Source organism: Helobdella robusta, assembly GCF_000326865.2.
Source record: "Helobdella robusta unplaced genomic scaffold HELROscaffold_15, whole genome shotgun sequence".
NCBI lineage: Eukaryota > Metazoa > Annelida > Clitellata > Rhynchobdellida > Glossiphoniidae > Helobdella > Helobdella robusta.
In genome coordinates this window covers 3,844,991-3,869,155 of record NW_008703839.1, presented here as the reverse complement: position 1 = coordinate 3,869,155, position 24,165 = coordinate 3,844,991, and the positions used below count along the sequence as shown (strand labels likewise).

The following is a 24,165-nucleotide window of genomic DNA, read 5'->3' as shown; positions in this document are numbered from 1 at the left end:
TTTTGAATTGATTCTCTTCTTTCCTTCTCGATTTAAAATCACCATGGTCAGTCAGTCAGTCAGTGCAAGAAAAGAAGTAGCAGATTGTGTAGTAGCATTATAGTATCATTTACCAGTTAGTCAAAATGGTTAGTAATGTGAGTAACTATTATTTTATCAAACAGTTTAACATTCTAAAAGTTATAACAGTTGCGAAAAATTGCATCGAAGTTATTTCCATTTTAATAAGAGTTGGCACAAAAACTTAAATCACCCTGTGTTCAACTTTATCAATTCCTATCAGAAATATTAAGTAAGTGATGAACAAGGTGCCTGTCAGGTGCATGTTGATGGCATTGCTGATGTTCCGCGTGGAAACGAAGTTGATGAAACTGAAGGTGACAAACGCGACGAGGAAGAAGAGGAGAGAGAGTGGAATGCCGACGTACAAGGAGACATCCATTATGAATGGACCTGCTGTTTTGGTCTGCGGTGGGTGAGAGAAGAATCGAGGTATAGGAAAGTGTGGTTCATAAAATATTTCATTCTACAATAACGACGTCTATCGTTAAAATGTCAGCAAGTAACAAAACTGCAACCAAAACAGCTCTCACATCTGTTAAACGAACACAACAACAACAACAAACACAACGCCACGTCAATCGACTGGCAATGAGAACAACACTAACGACATCCATTGAACAATAACTACAACAATTACAACCACAACCACAACAACAACAAAAGCAACATACTAACAACACAACAACAAACAACAACAACATACTAACAATAACAACCACAACAACAAACAACAACAACATACTAACAGCAACAACAACAACATACTAACAACAGCAACAACAACAACAGTAACAACACAACAACAACAACATACTAACAACATCGAAAGTTGGTTCCGTCATGACAGCAAATGCAGATGAATGTTTGCACGAGCAAGTGCTGTAACTCACGTCATCATCATTCAACAGCTTGCAAAACTTGTTCGTCCACACGCTGAAAAATTAATCACAAGTCCAAACAGCTGAATATTTGAAGAAACATCGAATGAAAAAAATACGTAAGAAAAAAAAAAGTCCAGTTACCCGTTCCATAAGCTGATGCACCTCGGTTTTGTGTATTTATTCTTTGGTACCGATTTAAATTCTATGGTCAGTGACCCTGATAACGATGATGACGACGACGATGATGACGCATTATAAACGGACAGGTAGATGACGGGTGAGTTGATGACCGATGATGACGTCACGTGCGACCGTCTGATGGTAGTAAAAACGTTAATGATAATAATATTATTATTTTGATTATTGTTATTTTTATCATTATTATTATTATTATTATCTCCGTTGTTAGTATTGCAATGCAATCATTAGTTATGGTACTAAGGCAGCTAACAGCGGCAACAACCGTTGCAACACAGCAGGCAGGTAAGTGATAAACATGGTCAGGACCGAAATTCAATGTGCCCTATAGCCCACATGCACCATGCACCCGCAACAGACTTAAAATATGATCAAACGATGAAAATATTAAGTTTGAAATTATGAAGATAGCAAAAAAACAAAATGACTGACGCCGTTCAAATAAATAAAAAAAAGTTTTGTGAAAAAAAACAGATGAAAAAAACTAAAAGAACAAATTTAAAAAATTTTTTTGGAAGAATAAATTTGAGAGAATGACCTGAACTTATCATCGTATTTCTTAGGCAAGATGTGAGCCAGAGATTTGAAGATGATGTAACCAATGTACAGTGAAGGGCCATGTTGAGACTTCAACATTTGGTGGTCTGCAGGGCGTTCAATTGTCTCGGTTAGAAGTGTTTCTTGAAGTGAATGTTACAATTAAAAAATAATAAAAGCAACATTTTCTTAACAACTGATAATTCTGGCAAATATTGTATAGAAACGTATCATTTGTGAGGAGCATCTCTGTCGTCACCATACCATCACCACCATCGTCATTATCATCAACAACAACAGATGACCACTTACGTTGACCACCATGCGAATCAGGGGAGTTGAAGTTCAACTGGACGAACGTATCCATGGCGACAACCTCTTTTTGTTTGACCTTGTTGTTGAACTTCGGTAGGATGGTGATGACGTCAGATGATGATGATGATGACGACGACGACGATGATGATGGGAGACGTGAACCATCCACCCAATCCAATCCAAGCACTTTGACGTAAAATGTAGAAACATTATTGCGGATAATTAAATAAATGCAAATTTTATAAACTTAAATGCATTCAACACGTTATCAATTCCCTAATTCAATTCAAACATTCTCTTTTCATCATTCATTTCCCTTCAGTTCAATGCACAATTATTTTACTCTTTAAAAAAATCAGACTCTGATAGACAGAATCTGTTTGAATAATTCATTCATTCATTCATTCATTCATTCATTCATTCATTCATTCATTCATTCATTCATTCATTCATTCATTCATTCATTCGTTCGTTCGTTCCTTCCTTCCTTTACCAACTTATCAACTTATCAGTACCACCTATATCCTTGTGAACAGTATCAAAGGGTTGCGTGAAGATGATGGGCATGTTGAGGACCATGTTGTCAACGTATCTGAAGACATTCATCAACAACGTAATCGTCGAGTTTTGCTCCTTCTCGTTGATTGACGTCCAAAGTTTGAAATAATCAGCATGCAATGTTCTTCCTAACGTGTTCACCAGGTTCTGCAAATGTTTCAACTGCCACTTTAACAGTATGAAGTAATTCGTTCTTTTAAGTCAAATAAAGAAATGAGTTTCTTACAAAACTTTCATAAGATGTTAAAAGTAAAGAAGAGTATTTGTTTTACAGATTAGTGAATGCTGATGAGTAAGACGTTTTAGAAAATTATAATCAGAACATGTTCACTGGAAATCCATGCAGCCTATCATCAGATTGTCTTCAGTTAAACAGCTATTATAATTTTGCCAGGAAATTATTTCATGCACATCATTCCAGCCAGCCAGCCAACCAACCAGCCAGCCAACCAGCCAGCCATCCAGCCAACCAACCAGCCAACCAGCCAGCCAACCAACCAGCAGGTAGTTTCTATCCTGTGTGTGAGTCATCTCCAGTCCGGATAGCCTGCTCTCATACTCAGTAACACTGCTCAACAGTTTGAAGGTCACGTTCAAGTCGTTCAATGTCAAGGACGTTCTCTTCAGTGGCCAATCGTGGACGAGACATGTGGAGTGATTCAAGCGCTGGATGATGTCTTTAGATACGTAGGTGTTTAATATCAGATGACCGCTTTCTATTGAGTGCATCTGTAATGATGGGTCAGATTGTTGGTAGATTGGTTTGTTAGTTACTTGGTTGATTGATTGGTTGATTGATTGATTAATTGCTTGATTGATTGATTGATTGATTAGTTGGTTGATGGGTTGATTGATTGATTGATTGATTGATTGATTGATTGATTGATTGATTGATTGATTGATTGATCGATCGATCGATCGATCGATCGATCGATCGATTGATTGATTGATTGATTGATTGATTGATTGATTGATTGATTGATTGATTGATTGGTTGGTTGGTTGATTTATTGATTGGTTGATTGATTAGTTTGTTAATTAGCTAGCTGGCTGATTAGTTCGTTAATAGTCCACTGGACGTTAAGTAAAATATTTTTTGTTACTTCATAACATCAACAGCCTACATTTTGGTGTTGATCAAGACGGTTTCAAAAGCATGCAACAACAGACCAATCACAAAATTACGCTAAACGAAGATAACAAGCCAGTTATAAAAAAAAATATTCAAATCGAAAAAACTGCACTGACCACTTTTTCAAGGTCAACAAAAAGTTCCGAAGTGCAATTAGTGACATCACTGTCGTGCCATCCCTGATTGTGACTGCAGTGCCTCGTTGCCATGCCAACCATCCTTGGAGGGCATGGACCAACGATGGTGGCGTTGAAGGGACTCCTCTGCCACCAGACGGATGAGTGGAACGATCGAGGACACGCACCAACAACTGCTTGGCAACCTGTTTATCATCATCACTACCATCATCATCATCCCCATCATCATCATGGTATTTCATGTCTTATTTGATCATCTCTCGTTGAATAATGCGTGCAAATCAAAAAATGCAAGCAGGTAGCAGGAACTGGAGAACTTAAGATAATGCATCTAATAAGAGCACGTGATATTGACAAGGGCAAAAACATCAGAGCCAGCTACTTACCATCGCCAGTAACTTCCGCCGTCAGATCACTACACCTGTCACACTGCCTTCCGATGATGTCAGCTCGACAAGGACACTGACCCGACAGGATATCGCACTGGAAGGACATAGAACCTTCTCTGTAGCAGTCACACGGCAAGCATGAAGATCCACGCAAATAATGGTTTGCCTGATTACAAGTGATACAAATTGTTTCAATATCTACAACTATGTTACGAAAATTGCACCTAGTTTAATCTTACAAAATTGTAAAATTGAACCATGAATAAGTCGATCATCAATCTAAATATTAAAAAAAATTCTTTCAACCAACCTTACAAAAACAAGTGCCAGTTTTCTGATCGCAGTTGGAACTGAACCCCTTGTTTGATTGGCAGTTGCATGGGCCACACGTGGGCCACCCCCACCAAGATGGCGGACATTTTTGTTGCTGTTGTTCATGCTGTCGATGTTGATAAGTTTGTTGAAGTTCTTGTGCTCGTTGCAACAAACGTTGATAGAATAACAACTGATGCAAGTTGAACCGATGTTGCACATCGAAAGTGACGTGGGACTTGTGTTGTTTCAAAGAGTGCAGCTGTTGCAGCTTCAACAACAGCTGCTGCATCTGTTGCTGCTGTTGTTGCTGTTGCATGGTGAGTTGATGTTGTAGCAGCAAGATATTTTCTGTCACACATTCGTATCCATAAAATGTTGTACTGTTCTGAACACATTTCGTAACTCCTTCTTGACAAGCATGCCTGCCGAGGTCACACACACTTTTGCAATTCTCACCTTGGAAACCTGGAATAAGTTTGTTTAAATTTAATTTTTACTTTTATATTTTATACGGCGAAATCAAATCATTTAAATGTTAAAAAATATCTCAAACAAAAAAGCGATAATACAAAATTAACAAATACCTCTATCACAAACGCATTCCAGCGTGTCAAACACGTCAACACAAACTGAAGTTGCGTTGTTGCATTTCTTCACACTGCCTTCCACCTCAACATTGCCTGATTCTTCCATGCACCTGTTGCTGGCATGGCACCCTTCAGTAACGTCATGTAGCATCCTCTCCACAAACGGCATGTTCATGTTGCCACCTACCCTCAATAGCTACGCAATGACAAGAAGGTTTGTTGCAAATTATTCATACAGGTTGATTTCGTTGGTTAGATTGGGCATGAAATCGAGATCATATGATATCTATGACATCATAACAGAGTCATGATGGTATCAAGATGGTATCGTGATAGTATCGTGATGATGTCATGATGTCATGATATGAATATTATGACTCCTGTTTTAAATGAAATATTCAGAACGATGAAGACGACGATTAGGCTGTGTTTCTGATGATATAACATTCATTGATCTTTAGGGCATTAAAAAAACTGAAAACAAATTGAAACAATAAAAATGTAGAATAAAAAATTTGGTAAAAGAGAAATTTTTTGAATAATAAAATACAGAAACGATGGACAAAGCATCAATCGAAGTAAACCTTGAAACATCCAATGAAACCTTCAGTAGCTACCACCTGTTCACCTTCACCTTTAAGTAACGCACCAACTGAGATGTCCTTGACCCGATAACCAGTCAGCTGATCGGTCAGGGAATAGCTGACCTAGTTGATAACAATTTATGTTATGACTCTTGGTAATTTGATTTTTATTTAGCGTCGTTCAAGATTTATCGGAATACATACACTACACATACATACATCTGTTTTATACATTTTTATTGTAAATTGTAAATACATTTTTTGTGTAATGTTTTAGCACAAAATATTTTCTTTTTTGAAGCAGAAATTTGATTTTAACCTGCTTTAAAAACAGTTTAAATTCTATAAAAGTGTTTCAAGATCAAAGAAAAAAACTTTGCAAACGAAAATTATTCATGGGTTCAAGCTGGCAACAACATCTTCGAAACTTTAAGAGCTTGTTTTTTTAATATGTTTGGAATTTGCTTTCAATACTGTGTGAATGGAAGAGATAATAAAAACAAATATATGAAAACAGAGAATACTTTGGCAGATGAGTAATCGAGTTGAAAGGTGACGCAAGAAGCATTCCAAGTTACTAGCACGTGATGCCACTGACCATCATTTATGCCGCTGCTGACCACGTCCATGGATAACAACGGTGACGAAGACGACGAAGACGAAAATGGCATCCTACATTGTAAAAACCCATTTTTTACCTGCATTTTAATTTGGAAATCAAAGAACGTAAACATTTGAAAGTTTATAAGAAAAAATCATTTAAGAAAAATGAACGTTATTTTAATTTCGTCTCTAATGTAAAATGAAAAAACGGGGAAATAAAAAAATATTAAAATGACAAACCTGCAGGATCAAATGATCATAATGATGGTCAGCATTCTGTTCGTCATCATTTCCATGAAGTTTGTTTAACTGGACAGCAAGCAGCACACCATTTCGATGGGTCGTCCTGAAATGAAGAGCCACCATCCAGGGGTAGACGATAAGGGGCAGTCCATGCTGGCCTGATTTGTAGAAGATGTAACTCTTCCCTGATTGGTCCGAAAGTTTATTAATTAATTGACTGATAGGCTAGATAGTCAGTTGATTGGTCAGAAGTTTGAATGATCGATTGCTGATTGTTTGGTTAGTTGATTGATTCCTTAACTGATTGATTGGTTGGTTGATTAAATTATTGATGGAATAGTCAGTTAGTGTTAGCTATGTCGTGAATTAATTAATTAATTAATTAATTAATTAATTAATTAATTAATTAATTAATTAATTAATTGAACGACTAATGATTAACAAATGATCGTTTTGTAAAAAAAAATGAATTATCAAACAGTGATCCGAAAATTTAACCTTTAAATTGTAATGCACCATCAATCAGAGGAACTGTAATTAAACAAATAAATGATTAACTGAATAAATAAAAGGATGAATATAAAATAATTATTTGGATAACTAAATGAGCAAATTAAAAACTGTTTTATAGTTTATGCAAATTTTCAAAATTCCAACAAATACAGATGTAGTTGAAAGAGATAGGTGCAGACAACCTGAGTTGTTACATGTCTTTCCAGAAAATCCATCCTCACAATCGCAAATGAAGTCGCTCCACAGTGATCTACAAACTCCTTCAAATTATTTCAATTCAAAATATTTCACGATAAATTATTGTTCAATTTTTACTGGTCAGGCGATTACAAGTTGGTCATATTTTAAGACGTGTATGACAGTATTAATAAGCCAGCGAAGTAGTTTAATGGTTAAGACGCCTGTCTGAACGTGATGTTGCAGTCACTGGGTTTGAATGCAGAGAGATATTCGTGTATCATATGCAACGTGTGAGATGCGCTAATTCACGTCTATTGAAATGCGTTCACGTTCAGTGCCTCGTTGTTGGTGCCTCTGAGGAATAATAAAAAAAAGATTGTATGGAAAAAATCGCCTAGGTTTGGCCGTGTTCTGTGAGATGATTTTGTGAGGATTAACTATTATTAACATTCAGGAACATTGAGTTCGTTTCATTCCTAAAGAAGAACGAGGCGGTTCCAATTTCAGATTTGGATTTACCTAATCCAACGCAGGAGACTCGCTGCAGATGGATCCGTGAATAAATTTGAACTACAAATATCATAATATATAAATATTGAGTTAAATACATCTTAATGACCGATACTGTTAAAACTTTGTTCGATGTTGCTAATGGGAATACCACTTTTGAATAGTAACTATGCTACTAGCTTGGCATTGTATAATAGTTAATACCGATTGCGTTTGTCGGCAGTTAGAGTTTAATAAGTTTCTAGCAGTATATTTCAAATTTTGAAACCCCTCAAATGTCTAGATCCGCGTCAGTCCCATCTCAAAAATACGTCCACCGTTGTTGGTTGCAACAATTAAAAATTTGATGTAAACAAATAAATTGAAGTGACCATAAATACAATGAAAATAATCAAACAAAAATAAAAGCGAGAAAAAATACCTCGATTGTGACATGGACTTCTGTGGCAATAGTCATCAAGCTGAGGGCAGAACATTTGCGTCCCAGCTTCACTCACGTACTCATTCATGTCCACCAATTCACTATCTATATAAAGATCACTGATGCAACCATCAAACCGAAGAAGATTATGGTGATGATGAGCATGATGGTGATGATGAGTATGATAATGATGATGATGGAGATGGTTTTGTTGTCTTTGGTGACGGTGATGTTTGTGCAGTTTCTGACGTTTTGCACGTTTAAAATTTTGTGCTTCAGATGATCCAACTTCAGCAGTCTCTTCAACATCATCGTCTGAAACATCCACAGGGTGGCCCTCATGTTGATTGTTTTCACTTCCATCGACTGCGAGCATCTGGAGCAGGTGGCTGCGGAGGTTGTCGTCGTCAGGCAAGCCTCCAACGTAGAATGGACCAGTGAGATCAAGATGGCGATGGCAGAGTTCTGTTACGTCACTGCATCTGTGTGCAATCAACCGTTCATTTATAGTCTAAAAAATATTTATAAATTTAAAACAGACCTCAACTATATAAATATATTTAAAATTAAATTAACTCAAAAACACTGATTAGCTATCCTAGGCCAATTGTGAAAATAATAAACAAAAAGTAGCAATAGAAAAAGAAAATTTTGCAAATTATTCTTTTTGTCATATCATTTATAACAAACAATTAAATTTAGATTTTTGTACTTTTCATGTCAAATTTTTATGCAAAGTTGCAACAAAACGCTAAAATAATTGTAAAACAAGTCCGTCAAAAACCAAAGAACACTGCATGTCGCCAGACAGACCTGCCATCTAAATGTTGTGTTGCTTGCTGAGCGCATGAATGCTCATCAAGGTGGGCTTCCTTCTTCAGTAACAGTTGAGCATCACAATCCTCTCCAACTATAAGAGTGGCAGTCTGCAATGTGATGTGTTTGTTCGTAGTGTGGTGTCTGTTTTTGCAGTGGTGTGCTCGTTACTAGGCTCATTAGTTCAGTTCAGGTCGATGGTTGGCAAGATTGCTTCAATTTTTTGTATTGTTTAACCGACATCATCGTTTTAATAGGTACACAAAAGTGTTATCGAGGGTGAAGTTACTGAACGTTATGTAAATAAAAATTGCACGATGGATTGCAATTTTACAGCGGTGAAATAACAATTTATAAAATTATAAAACTGCAATGAAAAAGAAAGAGTTATTGTATTTGAAGCAAACAAACAAAAATAAGACCTACCCCATTATAATAGATGATGTTCAACTGAATCCACCTGCCCGTGTTCACCCTGTTCTCAACATGAGAGTGAACAGTCGTTACTTGGTGTGAACCGAGGGAGAACGAAAACTTCAATTGTCCACCGACCATCCTCAACATGATGAAGTCCAAGTGATGTTTGTTGTATCTTCCATTGTAGAACAACAGCCCATCTGCTGAGGTAGTGGCGAATCTGCTCAATTTCAAATTACGAAATCTATTAAAACATGTTCTTCTGTAAAGACGACTTAATAAAAACAATACTATCGACAATCAAATAAAACACACAACAACCTCATTCTAATGCTGAACCTGAACTTGTTACGCAGACCTGGAAAAGCAATATAGGATGCACCAACATGATGACGACCGCTTCTTATTTCATCAACATCATCATCGACATCTTCGTCTTTACCATGGGTTTTGCCTCCAAAACTTCTCACTCGAAGTTCACAGAACTTCGTGTAACCTGGCTTATTAGCACAATCGTGGCAGCTGGTTTGGTCGCATATCAAACAACAAGCAACATATGAACACTGTGGAAGCGTTTGTTCTTGGTGATCTTGTTGACGATGCGTCTGGAGTGGGCATGTTTTAACGAGGAAACAGCTGGACGGATGTTTGCAAAAATTCTTCTGCTCAGCTGGACATGGAATGTTTGCAAGGTCGGTTACAGAGTTGGAAGTTCCAGTGAGAAGCATTTTGTTACTTGACGTGACGGTCAGATCAATTTCGCAGTGGACACCTGTTGGGATGTTTCAACACTGACGTCAACAGGCAACTCCAAAAATAAGATTATATTAAAACGACAGAGAAATAGAGCCTGATGTAAATGATAACAGATAATAAGATTGACATTGAACATTGTGATTAATGTGATTATTGAAAATAAAATGAAGTTTTAAATTCTTACAAATGCAAATGTTAAAACATACACATGTATACATAAGTTAAGACTACACAATACCAAACTGAAATGTTTGTATCGGTAGCAGAACACAAAAATGAAAAAAGTTACACAGAAATCAGATGATAACAAAACTCATTCAATGATTCAATGCACGAAGGTATGTATGTATATTTGTGACTATAAATATTTATCAAGATCTTAGCAGGCATTCAAGATGTTGACAGTGCAATAAAACTGTCAACAAATTGTAAATTAAAATTATTAAAATTATTGTGGGAATGAGCCAAATCAGAAAGAATTGAAACACATTTCAATATTAACATATTAAATACATTCTAGACTGAAATTTCATTTACCTACATTTTACAAAATTATTGCAAGATGAACAGATAGGTAAATAAAAATTTTATTCATAATACCTTATAAAACATTATTGCAATGGCGTAATATTGAAAAAAACACCACAAAGCTATCATCTTCGTCATAATCTTTGTAATCATCATGATATAATAATAATAATAATAACAACAACAATCATCATCACCATCATCATCATCACAATTTCCAACTGACCAGCATACTGAAAAGGACAGAGACACTTGTGGCCAGCCTCAACTGTCAGACAGGTGGCGTTGTTGAGGCAGGGGGAGGAGTAACAGAGATCTACCTCCATGTCGCACATGTTGTCGTACTCCTTACCTGCCATGCCGTGTCGTGTCCAGAGAAATGAAAGCATAAAATGAATAACAAATAAATAAATAAAAATGTGATAATAATAATAAATAATAGATATATAATAAATGTACTTGTTGTTAACAATATTTTGAAATGTTTCTTTAAAAATAAAATCATCATCCAGCCACTCATCATCATCCTCATCATCCAGCCACTCATCATTATCATCATCATCATCCCAGTCGACGTCTATCGCCATGATTTTTCGGAAAAGTAGGTGAACATATTGTCAGTCTCCTCCTCGTCATCATCCTTTTTTAAAATCAATCACTCAAAAACTTGTATTACTAATTTCCACCATCGCAGCAAATTCGTAAAACATGTCGTGAGCTTGGAGCTTTTGTCATAAAGTCAGTCTCTGAAACTTATTAACTTTTGTGCAATAATATCCTAACAATTAGCATATAAGTTTAGTTAGATGTGTTCCATCGTTGGAATAATTTGAGCTGTAGATTATTTTAAACTAGGCAAATGTAGATGAGACTTCGGTGAGCTTCGAGCTTCAAACTAATCATTAACATTGCATTACTGGCGCCATTCAAATACATGCAGCAAAATCACACCGATGATCGCACCTGTAAACCCTCGTCGGCAAGAGCACGAGAAATGAGAACGAGTGTGAACACTTCTGTAGAACATGAATTCATTGTTCGCCATGTTCGTAGCGCCGGAAAATTCAAATGTCACGTGACAATCTTCAAAGTTGAGGCAGGGTTCCCTGTGGCAGATGTCGTCGTCGTCAAAAGGAAGGACCTGTTTGTTGCGAAATGACAAAGTTTCATTTTTTTCAGAAAGATTTCATTTAGGGGTGTTCACGAAAAACATTTGAGAATTTTTAAAAAATTCGTAATATCGTTAAGTTGATTATTTTTAATTTGAAATTTAATGAACCAGAGTACAGATGAAAAGAATTATAGTAGTACAAAGACGTTGTTGTTATTATCATTATTATTACAAATTTTATCACCTCATCGTCAAGAATAAAACTATAGAGGGACGAATTTAATGACATCGGAAAATAATTTTTAATGATATCTACCCATTTGTATACTTTTTTAATTAACTGACTCATGACTCCTCCACAAACTTAGTTATTTTCATTTTATTGAATTCATCTTTCTATTTTTGTATTATTTATCTGTTTATACTTTTATTCATTCATTCAATCATTCGTTCGTTCTTTCGTTCGTTCATTCATACATTCATTCATTCATTCATTTAAAAATTTGAATACCTAGCTTTCTATTTTTTATTTATCAAATTGTTTACATTTTTATTAACTCAGCCATTAAATAATTCATTTATTCAGCATTCAGCAGACATTCAGTTATTTTCCCTGCCACTACACATACACACACACACACACACACACACACACACACACACACATCAACAACACGCACATACACAAACACACGCACACCAAACACATGCACAGGCACAAAAACACAAATAAATCAATTTTACTATTGCAATGCATGCATGCATACACAAACACACAGATATACATGCACACACATGCACACATCCCAGCAACAAAGCCACAACATTCCACATGATGAATGAGAAATAAAGCTTTGATAGCCAGCCAGCCTGTAGGCACACAACATTGAATAAATTTATGTGAAGGAACATTACATGGCAATAAATTCATTAATTATTTATTAAATAAACCTCCAACAAATAAGGAACAGCTATAAATAATATGAAGCAGCAGTAATCTATTGAGATCCATCTAAATATAATTTTTATATTAATATTCATCCATACAAGCATACACACACACACATACACAAACACACATGCATACAAACATGCATACAAACATACACACATACATGAACAAACATAAACACAAATCTACGTTCTCCTAACTCGCTCATCTGTTAAAACATCAACAACATCAGCGGAATAGTTAGTTCACTCACAAAAAATTAATCAAATGCAACGGAATTAACCTACTGAAGAGAATGGCTGCCATGGAGAATTGAAAAAGTAAAGCAATCAATTCACTATGCATGTTAAACCTAAACTAACATACATTTTGAAGCACAAAACGCATGACGAGACCGATCATGACATGATGATGACGACGACGATGACGAAAATATTAAACGTTATTATCAACGTCATTATTAAAATACAATTTCTTAAATCCACCCACATAACTCTACTCAATAAATCAGATTTACAAGGTGACACGATGGTATTGATTTGAGTGTCCTGTGAAACATTATATTCCCCAGGTTAACACAACCAACAAGTTAACAACGTCACAAGTGTTACGAAGTAAGCATATAAGGAACAGCACTTTATACTTGAATCCTACAGATAATAAACATGTTATACGTTTATATTAATTTAAGTTGCTATAAAATGGATGCAGTCGACACGAACATGTATTGAAAATAATTGTAGTAAAAAACATATATACACATTGCATTATACAAATACACAAATGTGAAATATATATTTTCTTTATTTATTCCATTCATTCTTTACTTAAAGTCTATAGGGTTTTTCATGGAACAATTGGTGAATCAGTGCAACTCATAAAGACAGTTTAAAGATCATGAATACCAAACTAGCTGACAAATAAGAAAATTTGATGTTGAACCTCATACAACTAAAGCAAATACATTCTATACAAATGTGTGCTCACAGATTTGCTAAGCTTGAGTTTGATGAACACCAGTACATAATAATGTGTGTGAGTGTGTGTGTTGATATAAAATACATAAATTCACGTTACATGTGACCTAAAACAAACATCGAGCATGGAAATGTAGAAAGACAAACATCCATTCACTCTTACCATACAACGACAGCTTGCATACACAAAAGTATCAATACGTATACACTGTGTGCAGTGCATGCAGATGAGCATAATGAAACGGCAATGAGATGGCTATGTGTCGTCATTAGACTACTACTTCTGCTGCTGCTACTACTACTTCTACTATTACTACTACTATTACTACTACTACTACTACTACTACTACTACTACAACTACTACTTCTTCTTCTTCTAATACTACTGCCGTTACTGTTGCTACTACAATTGCTATACAACTACTAACTATGTATACTTCAAATAGTTGCAAATTCTTACCTATGACCTCTTGGCACATTACATTTAATATGCAGATGTGATGTGCCCAATAGATGTTGTGACTGAGACAGATATATGCATGCAATAATCTTCCAAATTTGAATTAAACATATTGCAAACACACCATAAAAATGTTAATTTGAAAGTCATTCAAAATACCAACCTGTATGAGAGACAACTTCTGAAGAAGTGACATGTGGGTGTATATTCTCTCCCTGAGTACCTTACCACTGTAGAAGATGTCCCTACCATACTCAACCCTCTCCTTCACAGCCAATGTCACGTTCATTACTAAATTATCCTTCTCTGTTGAAACAAGTTGAAAGTAATAATGACTCTTGTGACATTGTTTACAATTTTTTAAAAATTGCACTATTTACCGAAAAATATAAATAATCCTTTACAAAAATTATTAAAAAATTAAATGAATATAATTGAAATAGAAATGAACACTAACTTGAATTAAGAGAATCATTAGCAACATCGATAACGTAGATATTATCGGCTGTGGTTGAGACAATGGCAGCCAGTGCAGACACAAATGCATGATAGGGAGGTCCAAGGAAGAGGCGCTGGTTGATCTGGAGCAAGTGGAGTACGACGCTGTTTTGGAGCATTTCGTCAGTGACTAGCCGAACCTCAATGTGACAGAGCACTCGAACTTCATTCAATCCGTCTGGATGTTCCAGGATAATGTTTTTTTATGTTTTGTTTTGAATGGAGAAAACGCTTCAAATATTTTTTTTAATAAGCCAAAAAATGTAGGTAAATATGAATGGCGTGTATTAACTAAAACAAGATAAAAATATATATATATCTTCTGATGTATAACTAAACTAATTGTTTAATAACTCAATTAAAAATTTTAAAAAATCAATTATCAATTATTACTGTGAAGAAAAAAATTAACAGAGCAACGTAACTTTGATTGCAAACACATGCCAACTCGTTAAGTTTTTTAATGAATTTCTCATTTATGGTTACGATATACAAACAGATGAACGAACGAACGAAAAAACAAACAAACAAATAATCAAACTAACAATCAAACTAACAAACAAACTAACGAACAAACGAACAAACAAACAATTTATCTACACGTGTACGTACATTCATTAAAAAATTGAAAATTACCCAGAAGTAATATTAAAAAATATACATGCACATTAATTATTTGTATCTTAACAAATTCACTCTTAAAGAGAAAATACTGAAATAAATAACATCATACGAAAGCACAAAATACGTAGGAAACATTCCATTTCACAAAATAGACCAACACTAACAAATACTTACTAAATGAAAATAAAATTAAATAATCTAATTATTTAATAAATGATAAGTTTTGAAACAAGTTATTAACTGACCAGTTACACTGAGAAGTAGAGTAGCATTGGTAGGCATGTCGGAGTTCAATCTTGGATTCAACCTCATCATTCCTGAAGTTTCATTCAAATGAATCAACCTCCCTTCATTTCCCTGCACAAACTTGAACTTCAGTCTATCAGTGACATCCGGATCGCGAGCCGGGACAACACCGATCATACCAGAATTGAAATTATCTTTGTAGTTATTGTACAGCACCGTGAAATCATTTACGATGGGGATGTTGTCATTAACATCTGTGACAATGATTTTGACCAGGGCATCTGTGAAGAGATGATTCGATCGAGCTCGTACGTTCAACAAAAATTCATTTCTGTCACTCTCAAAATCTAATTCAGTATCTGTCTCCAACGTTGCAATGTTTGCTGAAGGTGATGGGATCAGTTTGAAATGTTCATAATCCATCTCGGGCAGGAGGAAATATTCGACAACTGCATTTGCGCCCTCATCAGAATCGTGTGCATTAATTTCTCCAACCAACGTTGATAGAGGAACATTTTCTTTCACATGAAACACTAAATTTGCTCTTTCAAAAACAGGAGCATTGTCGTTGACGTCCAATACATCAATGGTGACTGTAGTTGATGATGTTAACGATACCTTACCTCCATCACTAGCTAGCACCACAAGTTTGTACTCATGTGTTTTTTCCCTATCCAGGTCTTTAATCGTTCTTATTATCCCAAGTGATGAATCAATTTTAAACTCTTCCAAATGATTAATCAAACTATATTTTATTCTTTTATTGACTCCTTCATCAGCATCTCTAGCCTGCACTGTAACAACGCTGCTACCAACGTTGGCATCCTCAAGGATCGATCCCTTGTAAAACTGTTTTAGGAATGTAGGCGGGTTGTCATTTGCATCCAAGACAACGACCTCAACATCTGCATACTCCGTTTTAGGAGGTCTACCGTGATCTGTGGCCGTCACTGTGAGAGTATGAGAAGATGACGTTTCTCTATCCAATGAGTGCTTCAGTTTTATTTCGCCAGTGTTTTCACTAATTGAAAAATAATCGTTGACGTTTAAAAAATACGATATCCTGGCATTTTCACCGGAGTCTAAATCACTGGCAGTTACATTAAAAACTACCTGGCCAGTTGCAGTATCTTCTGAAATTTTAAAATGATACGGAGTTCCTATGAAATATGGCCTATTTAAGTTGGCATCAGTAATTGAGATATAAACAGTTGTTGTGTCGTTGAAAAGAGAATCTGTGGCACAAATAACTAAAATGTATTGATTTTGTTGTTTGTAATTTAATGACTTTGCAATGCTCAGTGTGCCGTAACCCATTTGTGTGATGAGACTGAACGATCCCCTATCATTCCCTGATAATATTTTGTATGTCACTCTTCCATTTGCTTCCTCATCTACGTCAATGGCTCTCACTGTTTCAACGAGAGAACCCAGTGGAGATTCCTCAGAAATAGAGGAATTGTATACTTTCTGCTCAAATTTTGGAGCATTGTCATTCAAATCTCTTATTGTCAATCTAACTGACGCTTGAGAACATTTCTGTGTTTCGCCATTGTCACAAGCCACCACATCAAAAGAGTATTCAGCCTGCTGTTCTCGATCTATTTCATCCATAGTAACAATGACTCCTAAATCATTAATTTCAAGTGGCAGAAAATCATCGCTAAGTAATGTGTAATTGATTTTTCCAAAAAGATTAGAATCAGCATCATAAGCATTAACTTTTAAGACGGTTGTTCCAATGGGAATGTTCTCTATGATAGTTTCTTGGTAAGCTAGCATGTCAAATTTTGGTTCATTATCATTGACATCAAGAACGTCAATGTGCACGACAGTGTTGTTACTCATTGCTGGTTGTCCACTGTCTTGAGCCTTCACTGAAAGTCTGTAGGAAGGAACTTTCTCATGGTCTAGTGGGTGCACTAATGACAATGTACCATCGTTTGGATCTATGACGAAATGATTCAATGAATTACCACTTGTGATTGAATATCTCACCAAGCCATTGTTTCCAGCATCAACATCAGTTGCATCAACAATGCCAATCACAGGATTCGCTATGTAGTCATAATCTTCTTTAATCTTGTATTGATATGATCCATTCTTGAACTGAGGTCTGTTGTCATTTTCATCTTGAATTGTTATTTCAACATTAACTGTGGAACTCAATCTGATATCTTGAACTGAACTGTCCATAGCCAGCACTTTCAACTCATAGAAGTCTTTTTTTTCTCTGTCCAACTGAGCACTGGTTGTTAAGATGCCCAGCTGGGGATCAATTTCAAAGACATTTTCAATGTCTCCATTATTAATAATTTTGTAAATTATTTCTCCATTCTCATCTGGATCTTCATCACTTGCATGAACAGTTACAACTTCACTTCCTACACCAACATTTTCAAAAATAATTTTTGTATACAAATTTTGTTCAAACTTAGGAAAATGATCATTCACATCTTGCACATAAATAATTAAAGAAACATCTGAACTGCGTCGAGGTTTACCAGAATCAGTGGCAACAACTTTGAAATAATGCACAGGCATCGATTCTCTATCTAACTTCTGACTGGTTGTTATCTTTCCATCAGCAGGATTAATTTCAAACATGCTCTGACTTCTTTGATCTTTGGTAGCAAATAATGAATAAGTAATCTTTCCCATATCTCTATCATCTGGATCAACAGCAAATATTCCAACAGATAGGACAACTCCTGGAGGTAATTCTTCCGGTACATTTGTAATGTATTGAGTGGAATTGAAAAGCGGTGGCCTGTTGGTTACAGCTCTTTTTTTCCTTCTAGTTAATAATTTGTTATTTAAAAATTTCAAATCTCTACTAGTGTCTGATTGCTGTTTCAAATTTAAATGCAATTTTAGTTCACATAAATGTAAACTCTTTTCTAAAGTTTGAGTGTTCAGTAATTGGGAATGTGAAATAGAAGATGATGAAATGTTGATAAAAGCATGATTGACTACAAAGCACCTTGGTTGATTAAACACATTTTTCAATAAACATTTCCTGTTTTTGATCACATATTTTAACAGGATAAAAAAATTTGATATCTTTTTTAGAGATCTAATTGACAGATAGACTTTGCTATCATATTCTACTTTTGAAACATCCATAATAACTGATCTATCATAAAATAAAATGCTACAATTCAGATGAACTTTAAGAAACTGCACACAGCTTAATTTGGTTCGAAACAAATATTCAGAGCTGTTTAATGATATGTCAAAAGGACAAGTACTATTGTAAGAATAATTTAATGGAAGTATATTTTTTTCTTCACTAAAAAATTGAACTGTGAAAAGCATTGGAAAGAATGAAGAAGATTGGCTTGAATTCTTAAGCATTAGTAATAAGCATGAAGCAAGCCATACTAATGCTACTGTACTCTTCATCATTAAGTAATCAGGCGCTAAACCAGAAAAACATAATAATCTCTCTAATAGTAAATTCAGCTGTTAACTTTTCTGCATTTTTATTTTATCAGCAACATCTTCTAAGTTTTTAATTCAAAATTCAATTTTTTTTTACTAAGTATGAGTAACTTAACTTCTAAAGTTAACATTGAAAATTTAAATTTATTAATTTGATTGACAATAAATCGAGTGTTTAATATTAATTATTATTATTAATTATATAAAATTATAAAACAAACAAATTAACAAAGTACTAATTATTAATTAACAAATTTTTTTATATGATTTATAATTTTTTTATGCATATCATCTCTTTATTTATTTTAATTTAAAATTAATATTGAATCTGCTTTCTTTGCAGAATAGAACTGTAAGTGTGTGGCAGAACTTTTTGTGTAATATAAATAAAATAAAACATAGTATAAAAAAAATAAAATTGAAATAATTTTTCTTCTTTTTTAATTTTTGTTAATTAAGTTTAATAGTTTAATTAACTTTAAAGTTTAATTTGATTAAACTACATTCATTTACTTTACTTTAAAATAAAGTAAACTTAATTATAAATTATTAAAATTGGTTCAATTTTGAAATTTAATTAAATAAAATATAAAATAATTTTAATAAATTAAATTAAAACTATTAAAGTTTATTAAATTAATAAATTAAAATATTTAAAAAAGATAATATAAAAATTTTAATTAAATTATAATTAAGTTTTTTAAACGATAACCATCAAAACAAATTAACAATTTTTTAAATCAGTTTTTAAAAAAAAAATTTAATTTTAAAAATTTGATTAAGGAAAATGTAATTTGAGACATTTAACTGAAATTTAAAAACATTTTGTGCTGCTGTTTACAGTTTAATTCAGCCACTAAATCTCAAGTGAATTTAAATTAAAAATAGGGATGGGTAGTTGTGTTTATTTTACTTTTTTCTAACCTATGTAATAAAGTAGCATTAAGTAGCATTTTGACTTATTTACAAAATTTGTCACCAGCTTCATCAATCTATGTTTGAGTACTGGAAAATTTCCTGTTTTGTACAAACATTCCCTGGTGATACCATGAACCTCTTTTTAAAAATATGGGTTGAATACAAGCGATGAAAATAACTCAGTCTCAAATCTCCCGTTTATGTCAAAAATTATTGAACAAATAGTTGCTAATGAACTGGTTAGCCATTAGAACAAAATTGTTTGTTGCCTGTGCATCAGTCAGGATTCAGACAACATCACTCAAAAGAGACAGCTTTATTGGATAAATATTGTCTAAATACTTTTCAATGACAGATACGAAAAATGTCTCTATCTTAGCGCTTTTGGACATAAGTGCAGCGTTTGATTGCGTCGATCATGGTATCATGCTGCTAGACCAGCCATCATTACGTTTAATAATAATTGGTTCAAGAAATGTTTCTATTGCTGGCCCCAGTATGGAATAGTCTACCGGGCTACATGCGACAACCTGGTCTCTCCATCATGAATTTCAAAAAGCTGTTAAAGACTTATCTCTTCAATCTATAAAAAGGTTTTTCTTGACATAAATTGTTTTAGCCGTTGTTAAGAGCGCTTTTGAGATAAAAATTTAAAAAGAGTATACTAATCATATATATAAAATATTCTATATTTATATTCTATATATATGATACTAATGTATCCCGAATATATTTAGATTATCTCGTTTATCCTACCCCAAAATAACAATATTGTGCTAACTTTAATAACCACGTAGAAAACCTACAAAAAAGTGTTTACGTTCTATTTTTCAATTCATGATCATTATAATCTCAAAATTTTCAATTGAATATAATGATATTATGACACAATTTCTGGCGAGTGAAATTAATTAATTATAAGTCTTAATTTGTTTGTATTTGATAATTTTAATTAAATACAAAAATGATATATATTACAAATTTCAAACTAAAAATATTTCAGAAAAATTTTTTATGGAAAATATCCGGTTAAACAGAAGCTTCTTTTAGAAGTCATCCTAGAACGGTATCCCAGCATATTTATATTTCTGTTACAGTTACTTCATACCAACTCAATATTTTTCTAACCTTCGTTAAATATTTTTTTCATAAAACACAGTTGAATGATAAATACATAAAACATGTTACTATGCAATGACTCGTAGTTTTATAAGTTTATTCATTACACACAGCAATGACAGATTTTTCCTAACTCAGGTGCGTTCAGATAGCGATTTGGTTGAGCACTTGTTATGTTATTTTCATTTGTTTGCTAAGGTTTTCAAGCTAAGCCTGAAACAGTCATTTACTGCGATGCACACGTGAATTTATTTGTATGTGCAAACTCCGCATCGTAACAATCACGGGCACAGCCCGCAGACGTCCCTGCGACTTCCAACAGATGACAGCATTCGAAGCAGGTCATCGCGCATTAACAAGAACAACAATGACGTGGCATGGGACGGGGCACGCGCAACGTCTGCTAACATACCAGCTAACCCGCGCCATTAATGTATTAATAATATAGTACTTAGCTCTGACGACGCAATGTAGCTACTATCTTTTTAAATTAAAAAAAAAACAACTATTTTGAAAAATTACACCCACCCAGATATCACAAGAGAATCATTCAACAATTTCTTGAAGTTATCAGTACAGTAACGAGACTTTATGTTATATAAATATATAAGCATATATATATATATATATATATATATATATATATATATATATATATATATATATATATATATATATATATATGCATAAGTCATGCGTTGTAGATATTGTCAACATGCATTGCATATATTCCTGTGCAAGCAAACAACGGGCATACACACACATCACACAGACACGCACTCATCAGCGTATGTAGATTGTGCAATGTATGCAGTGTAGAGCATTACAGTACACAATGTACATTGTACAGCGGCTATATAAATAGCTAGCTATGTTACAGATGAATAGTACTTATAGTATGGAATGCTTGTTGACGTCTCAGATCATGTTCAAAACAATGCAGGTCTGGTGAGGTAGAATATTATACAACCAACAGATAGGTTGGTCTTTATTAACTGTTACCTTTGTATAATGAATGAATTGAAGCATTAATAGTGTTGCCAGTGCTGTAGTTGTTGTTGTTGTTTTAAGATTGTAGAAATTCATTATTGTCTGTTCATTGATTGCTTGAACTAGATCTGTTCATCCATTTTATCACAACATAGTTCTATATAATTAGTTAGTAGGATCAGTAACACTTACATACACCTACATCCCTCATCATCATTTTCATCATCATCATCTTCTTCTTCATCATCATCGTTTATTAAAGCGCAGATGAATTGATAAATAAAATAATTTTAATTTAGTTTGATCACCATATAAATACGGATACAAACATTCTGATCCTGCTCCCTTCCGGCGGATATATTGTTTTTTTTAAACGCAGGATTCATCATCATCAACACCGCCAGAAACCTAGAGTGACGAAGTTCGTACCATGCTGTTCTAACTGTTACAACTGGTTCTGTATTATATAAATTTAAGAAATGTAGAAAGTATCAAACAGTATCTCGATGGTTGAAAATAGTATTTATTTTTAATCCTATTATTATTTCTTTTAGCATTATAATTCAGTCTATTATTATAACATTAATTAATCAATACTATGCCAGCCAACCACATCCCATCGCCAATTGTGCACGAAATTTTATACGCAAAAATATATTAATCACGTTCTTTAGCAAACTGCTATTTAATTGTGCGTGCGTGTGTGTGTGCGTTTTGTTTGTGTGAATGTTTGTGTGTGCTTCTATGTCTCGGTTTTTTATGTATATATTTACACACACACATGTGTGTATTTTTGAATGCATGCACGCATTCACATATATATGTGTATATATGTGTATGTACATATTTGTATGTTTTTGCTATTGTATATACAAATGTATGTGTATTTTATATGCTAATGTTAGTATGGGTGCCTGTCTGTTTGTCTGTCTGCATGTATGATGTTAAATGTATATATGTATGCATGCATAATTGTATCTATGCGTGTACCTGAAGATTGAAACGTTTCTACGCAATATTATATTTGCTCAACAATATTTATACCCATCTCATTTGAATATATGCGAATTTTGCTACTCGCTTAATATGAAAGTGTCTGTTTATTAGGCTCCATTGACATTTTTTATGTTAATTTTATGTAATTGTTTTAGATCTAACTGAAAATTTAAAATGTATGATGTAATCACTCTTGATCTGTTTACAAACCGTTTCCATGCACTTGTTTTGAATCTATGTTTGTAATGTAATAGGATGCATGTTTTGTTACTGATCATGCACTGTTAATAAGGTTTAGCAGCACTATTGCGCTTACTGCGTGTGTGTGTGGGTGTAAGTTTATGTTTGTCTTGTTTTGTTTGCTTGTATGTATATTTATGTTTGTTTTGTATGCTTGCATGCATGTTTATGCATTTCCTTGATGTTACTAATTTCAAATTTTACTTTACATTTGAAGTTTTTTTTTATTTTCACTGATGGCATATGTTGTTAATTAACTTAAACGTGAACGGATTGATAATATAAAAATTACGCGCTTCATTAAATAATGAGAAAAACATTTGTTTATAATTATAATTTTTTAGACGAATAATAAATAAAAATTATGATAGGAAGGAGAGAGTAGTAGGACTCGCCCACCAACAACCGCCCACTCCAAATTATCATAATCCTATCAACATTCCAATCACAAATGCTTATTTAGTTGATTAATAATGTTTCATCATTCATCATGAAGTTCGTCACAAACCCACCGTGTATCTATATTCATCATTACATACGCACACAGGCAAACATATTTCATCATACATTTGTACACATAAGCATATAAGAATCTAAGATGTCACATATAGTCATACGAATACCCACACACACACACACACACACACACACACACACACACACACACACACACACACACACACACACACACACACACACACACACGTACAAGCTTACACAAACACATTTAAAACCACATGGGAACTCACAAATGCTTATTTTGTTGATTAATAATGTTTCATCATTCATCGCGACCGACTACATCAGCGACATCGTTCGTTACCATCGAAATAAGCTTTACGTCTCCTAGCTAGGCAGGCACACATTCTTCGTCACTAAATAAATTCACTTGAGTGTGTGTGAGTGA

At 34.0% G+C, this 24,165-nt stretch overlaps 1 protein-coding gene across 1 annotated transcript; it reads right to left on the bottom strand.

Moving 5' to 3' along the window:
- Nucleotides 1–244: 244 nt before the first annotated feature.
- Nucleotides 245–21,378, bottom strand: HELRODRAFT_169542 (hypothetical protein; the record flags this gene model as incomplete). The annotated part of the gene is made up of 25 exons (XM_009015336.1): nt 245–466; nt 882–996; nt 1,086–1,259; nt 1,681–1,822; nt 1,992–2,180; nt 2,492–2,745; nt 3,112–3,218; nt 3,801–4,006; nt 4,208–4,376; nt 4,521–4,990; nt 5,110–5,308; nt 5,697–5,819; nt 6,221–6,394; nt 6,540–6,700; nt 7,238–7,315; nt 8,416–8,648; nt 8,980–9,092; nt 9,409–9,602; nt 9,758–10,171; nt 10,910–11,035; nt 11,647–11,824; nt 14,347–14,489; nt 14,641–14,859; nt 15,551–18,348; nt 21,299–21,378. The coding sequence occupies 25 exons, from the start codon at nt 21,376–21,378 to the stop codon at nt 245–247; spliced, it is 7,281 nt and encodes a 2,426-aa protein (XP_009013584.1).
- Between the last annotated feature and the right edge of the window lie 2,787 nt (nt 21,379–24,165).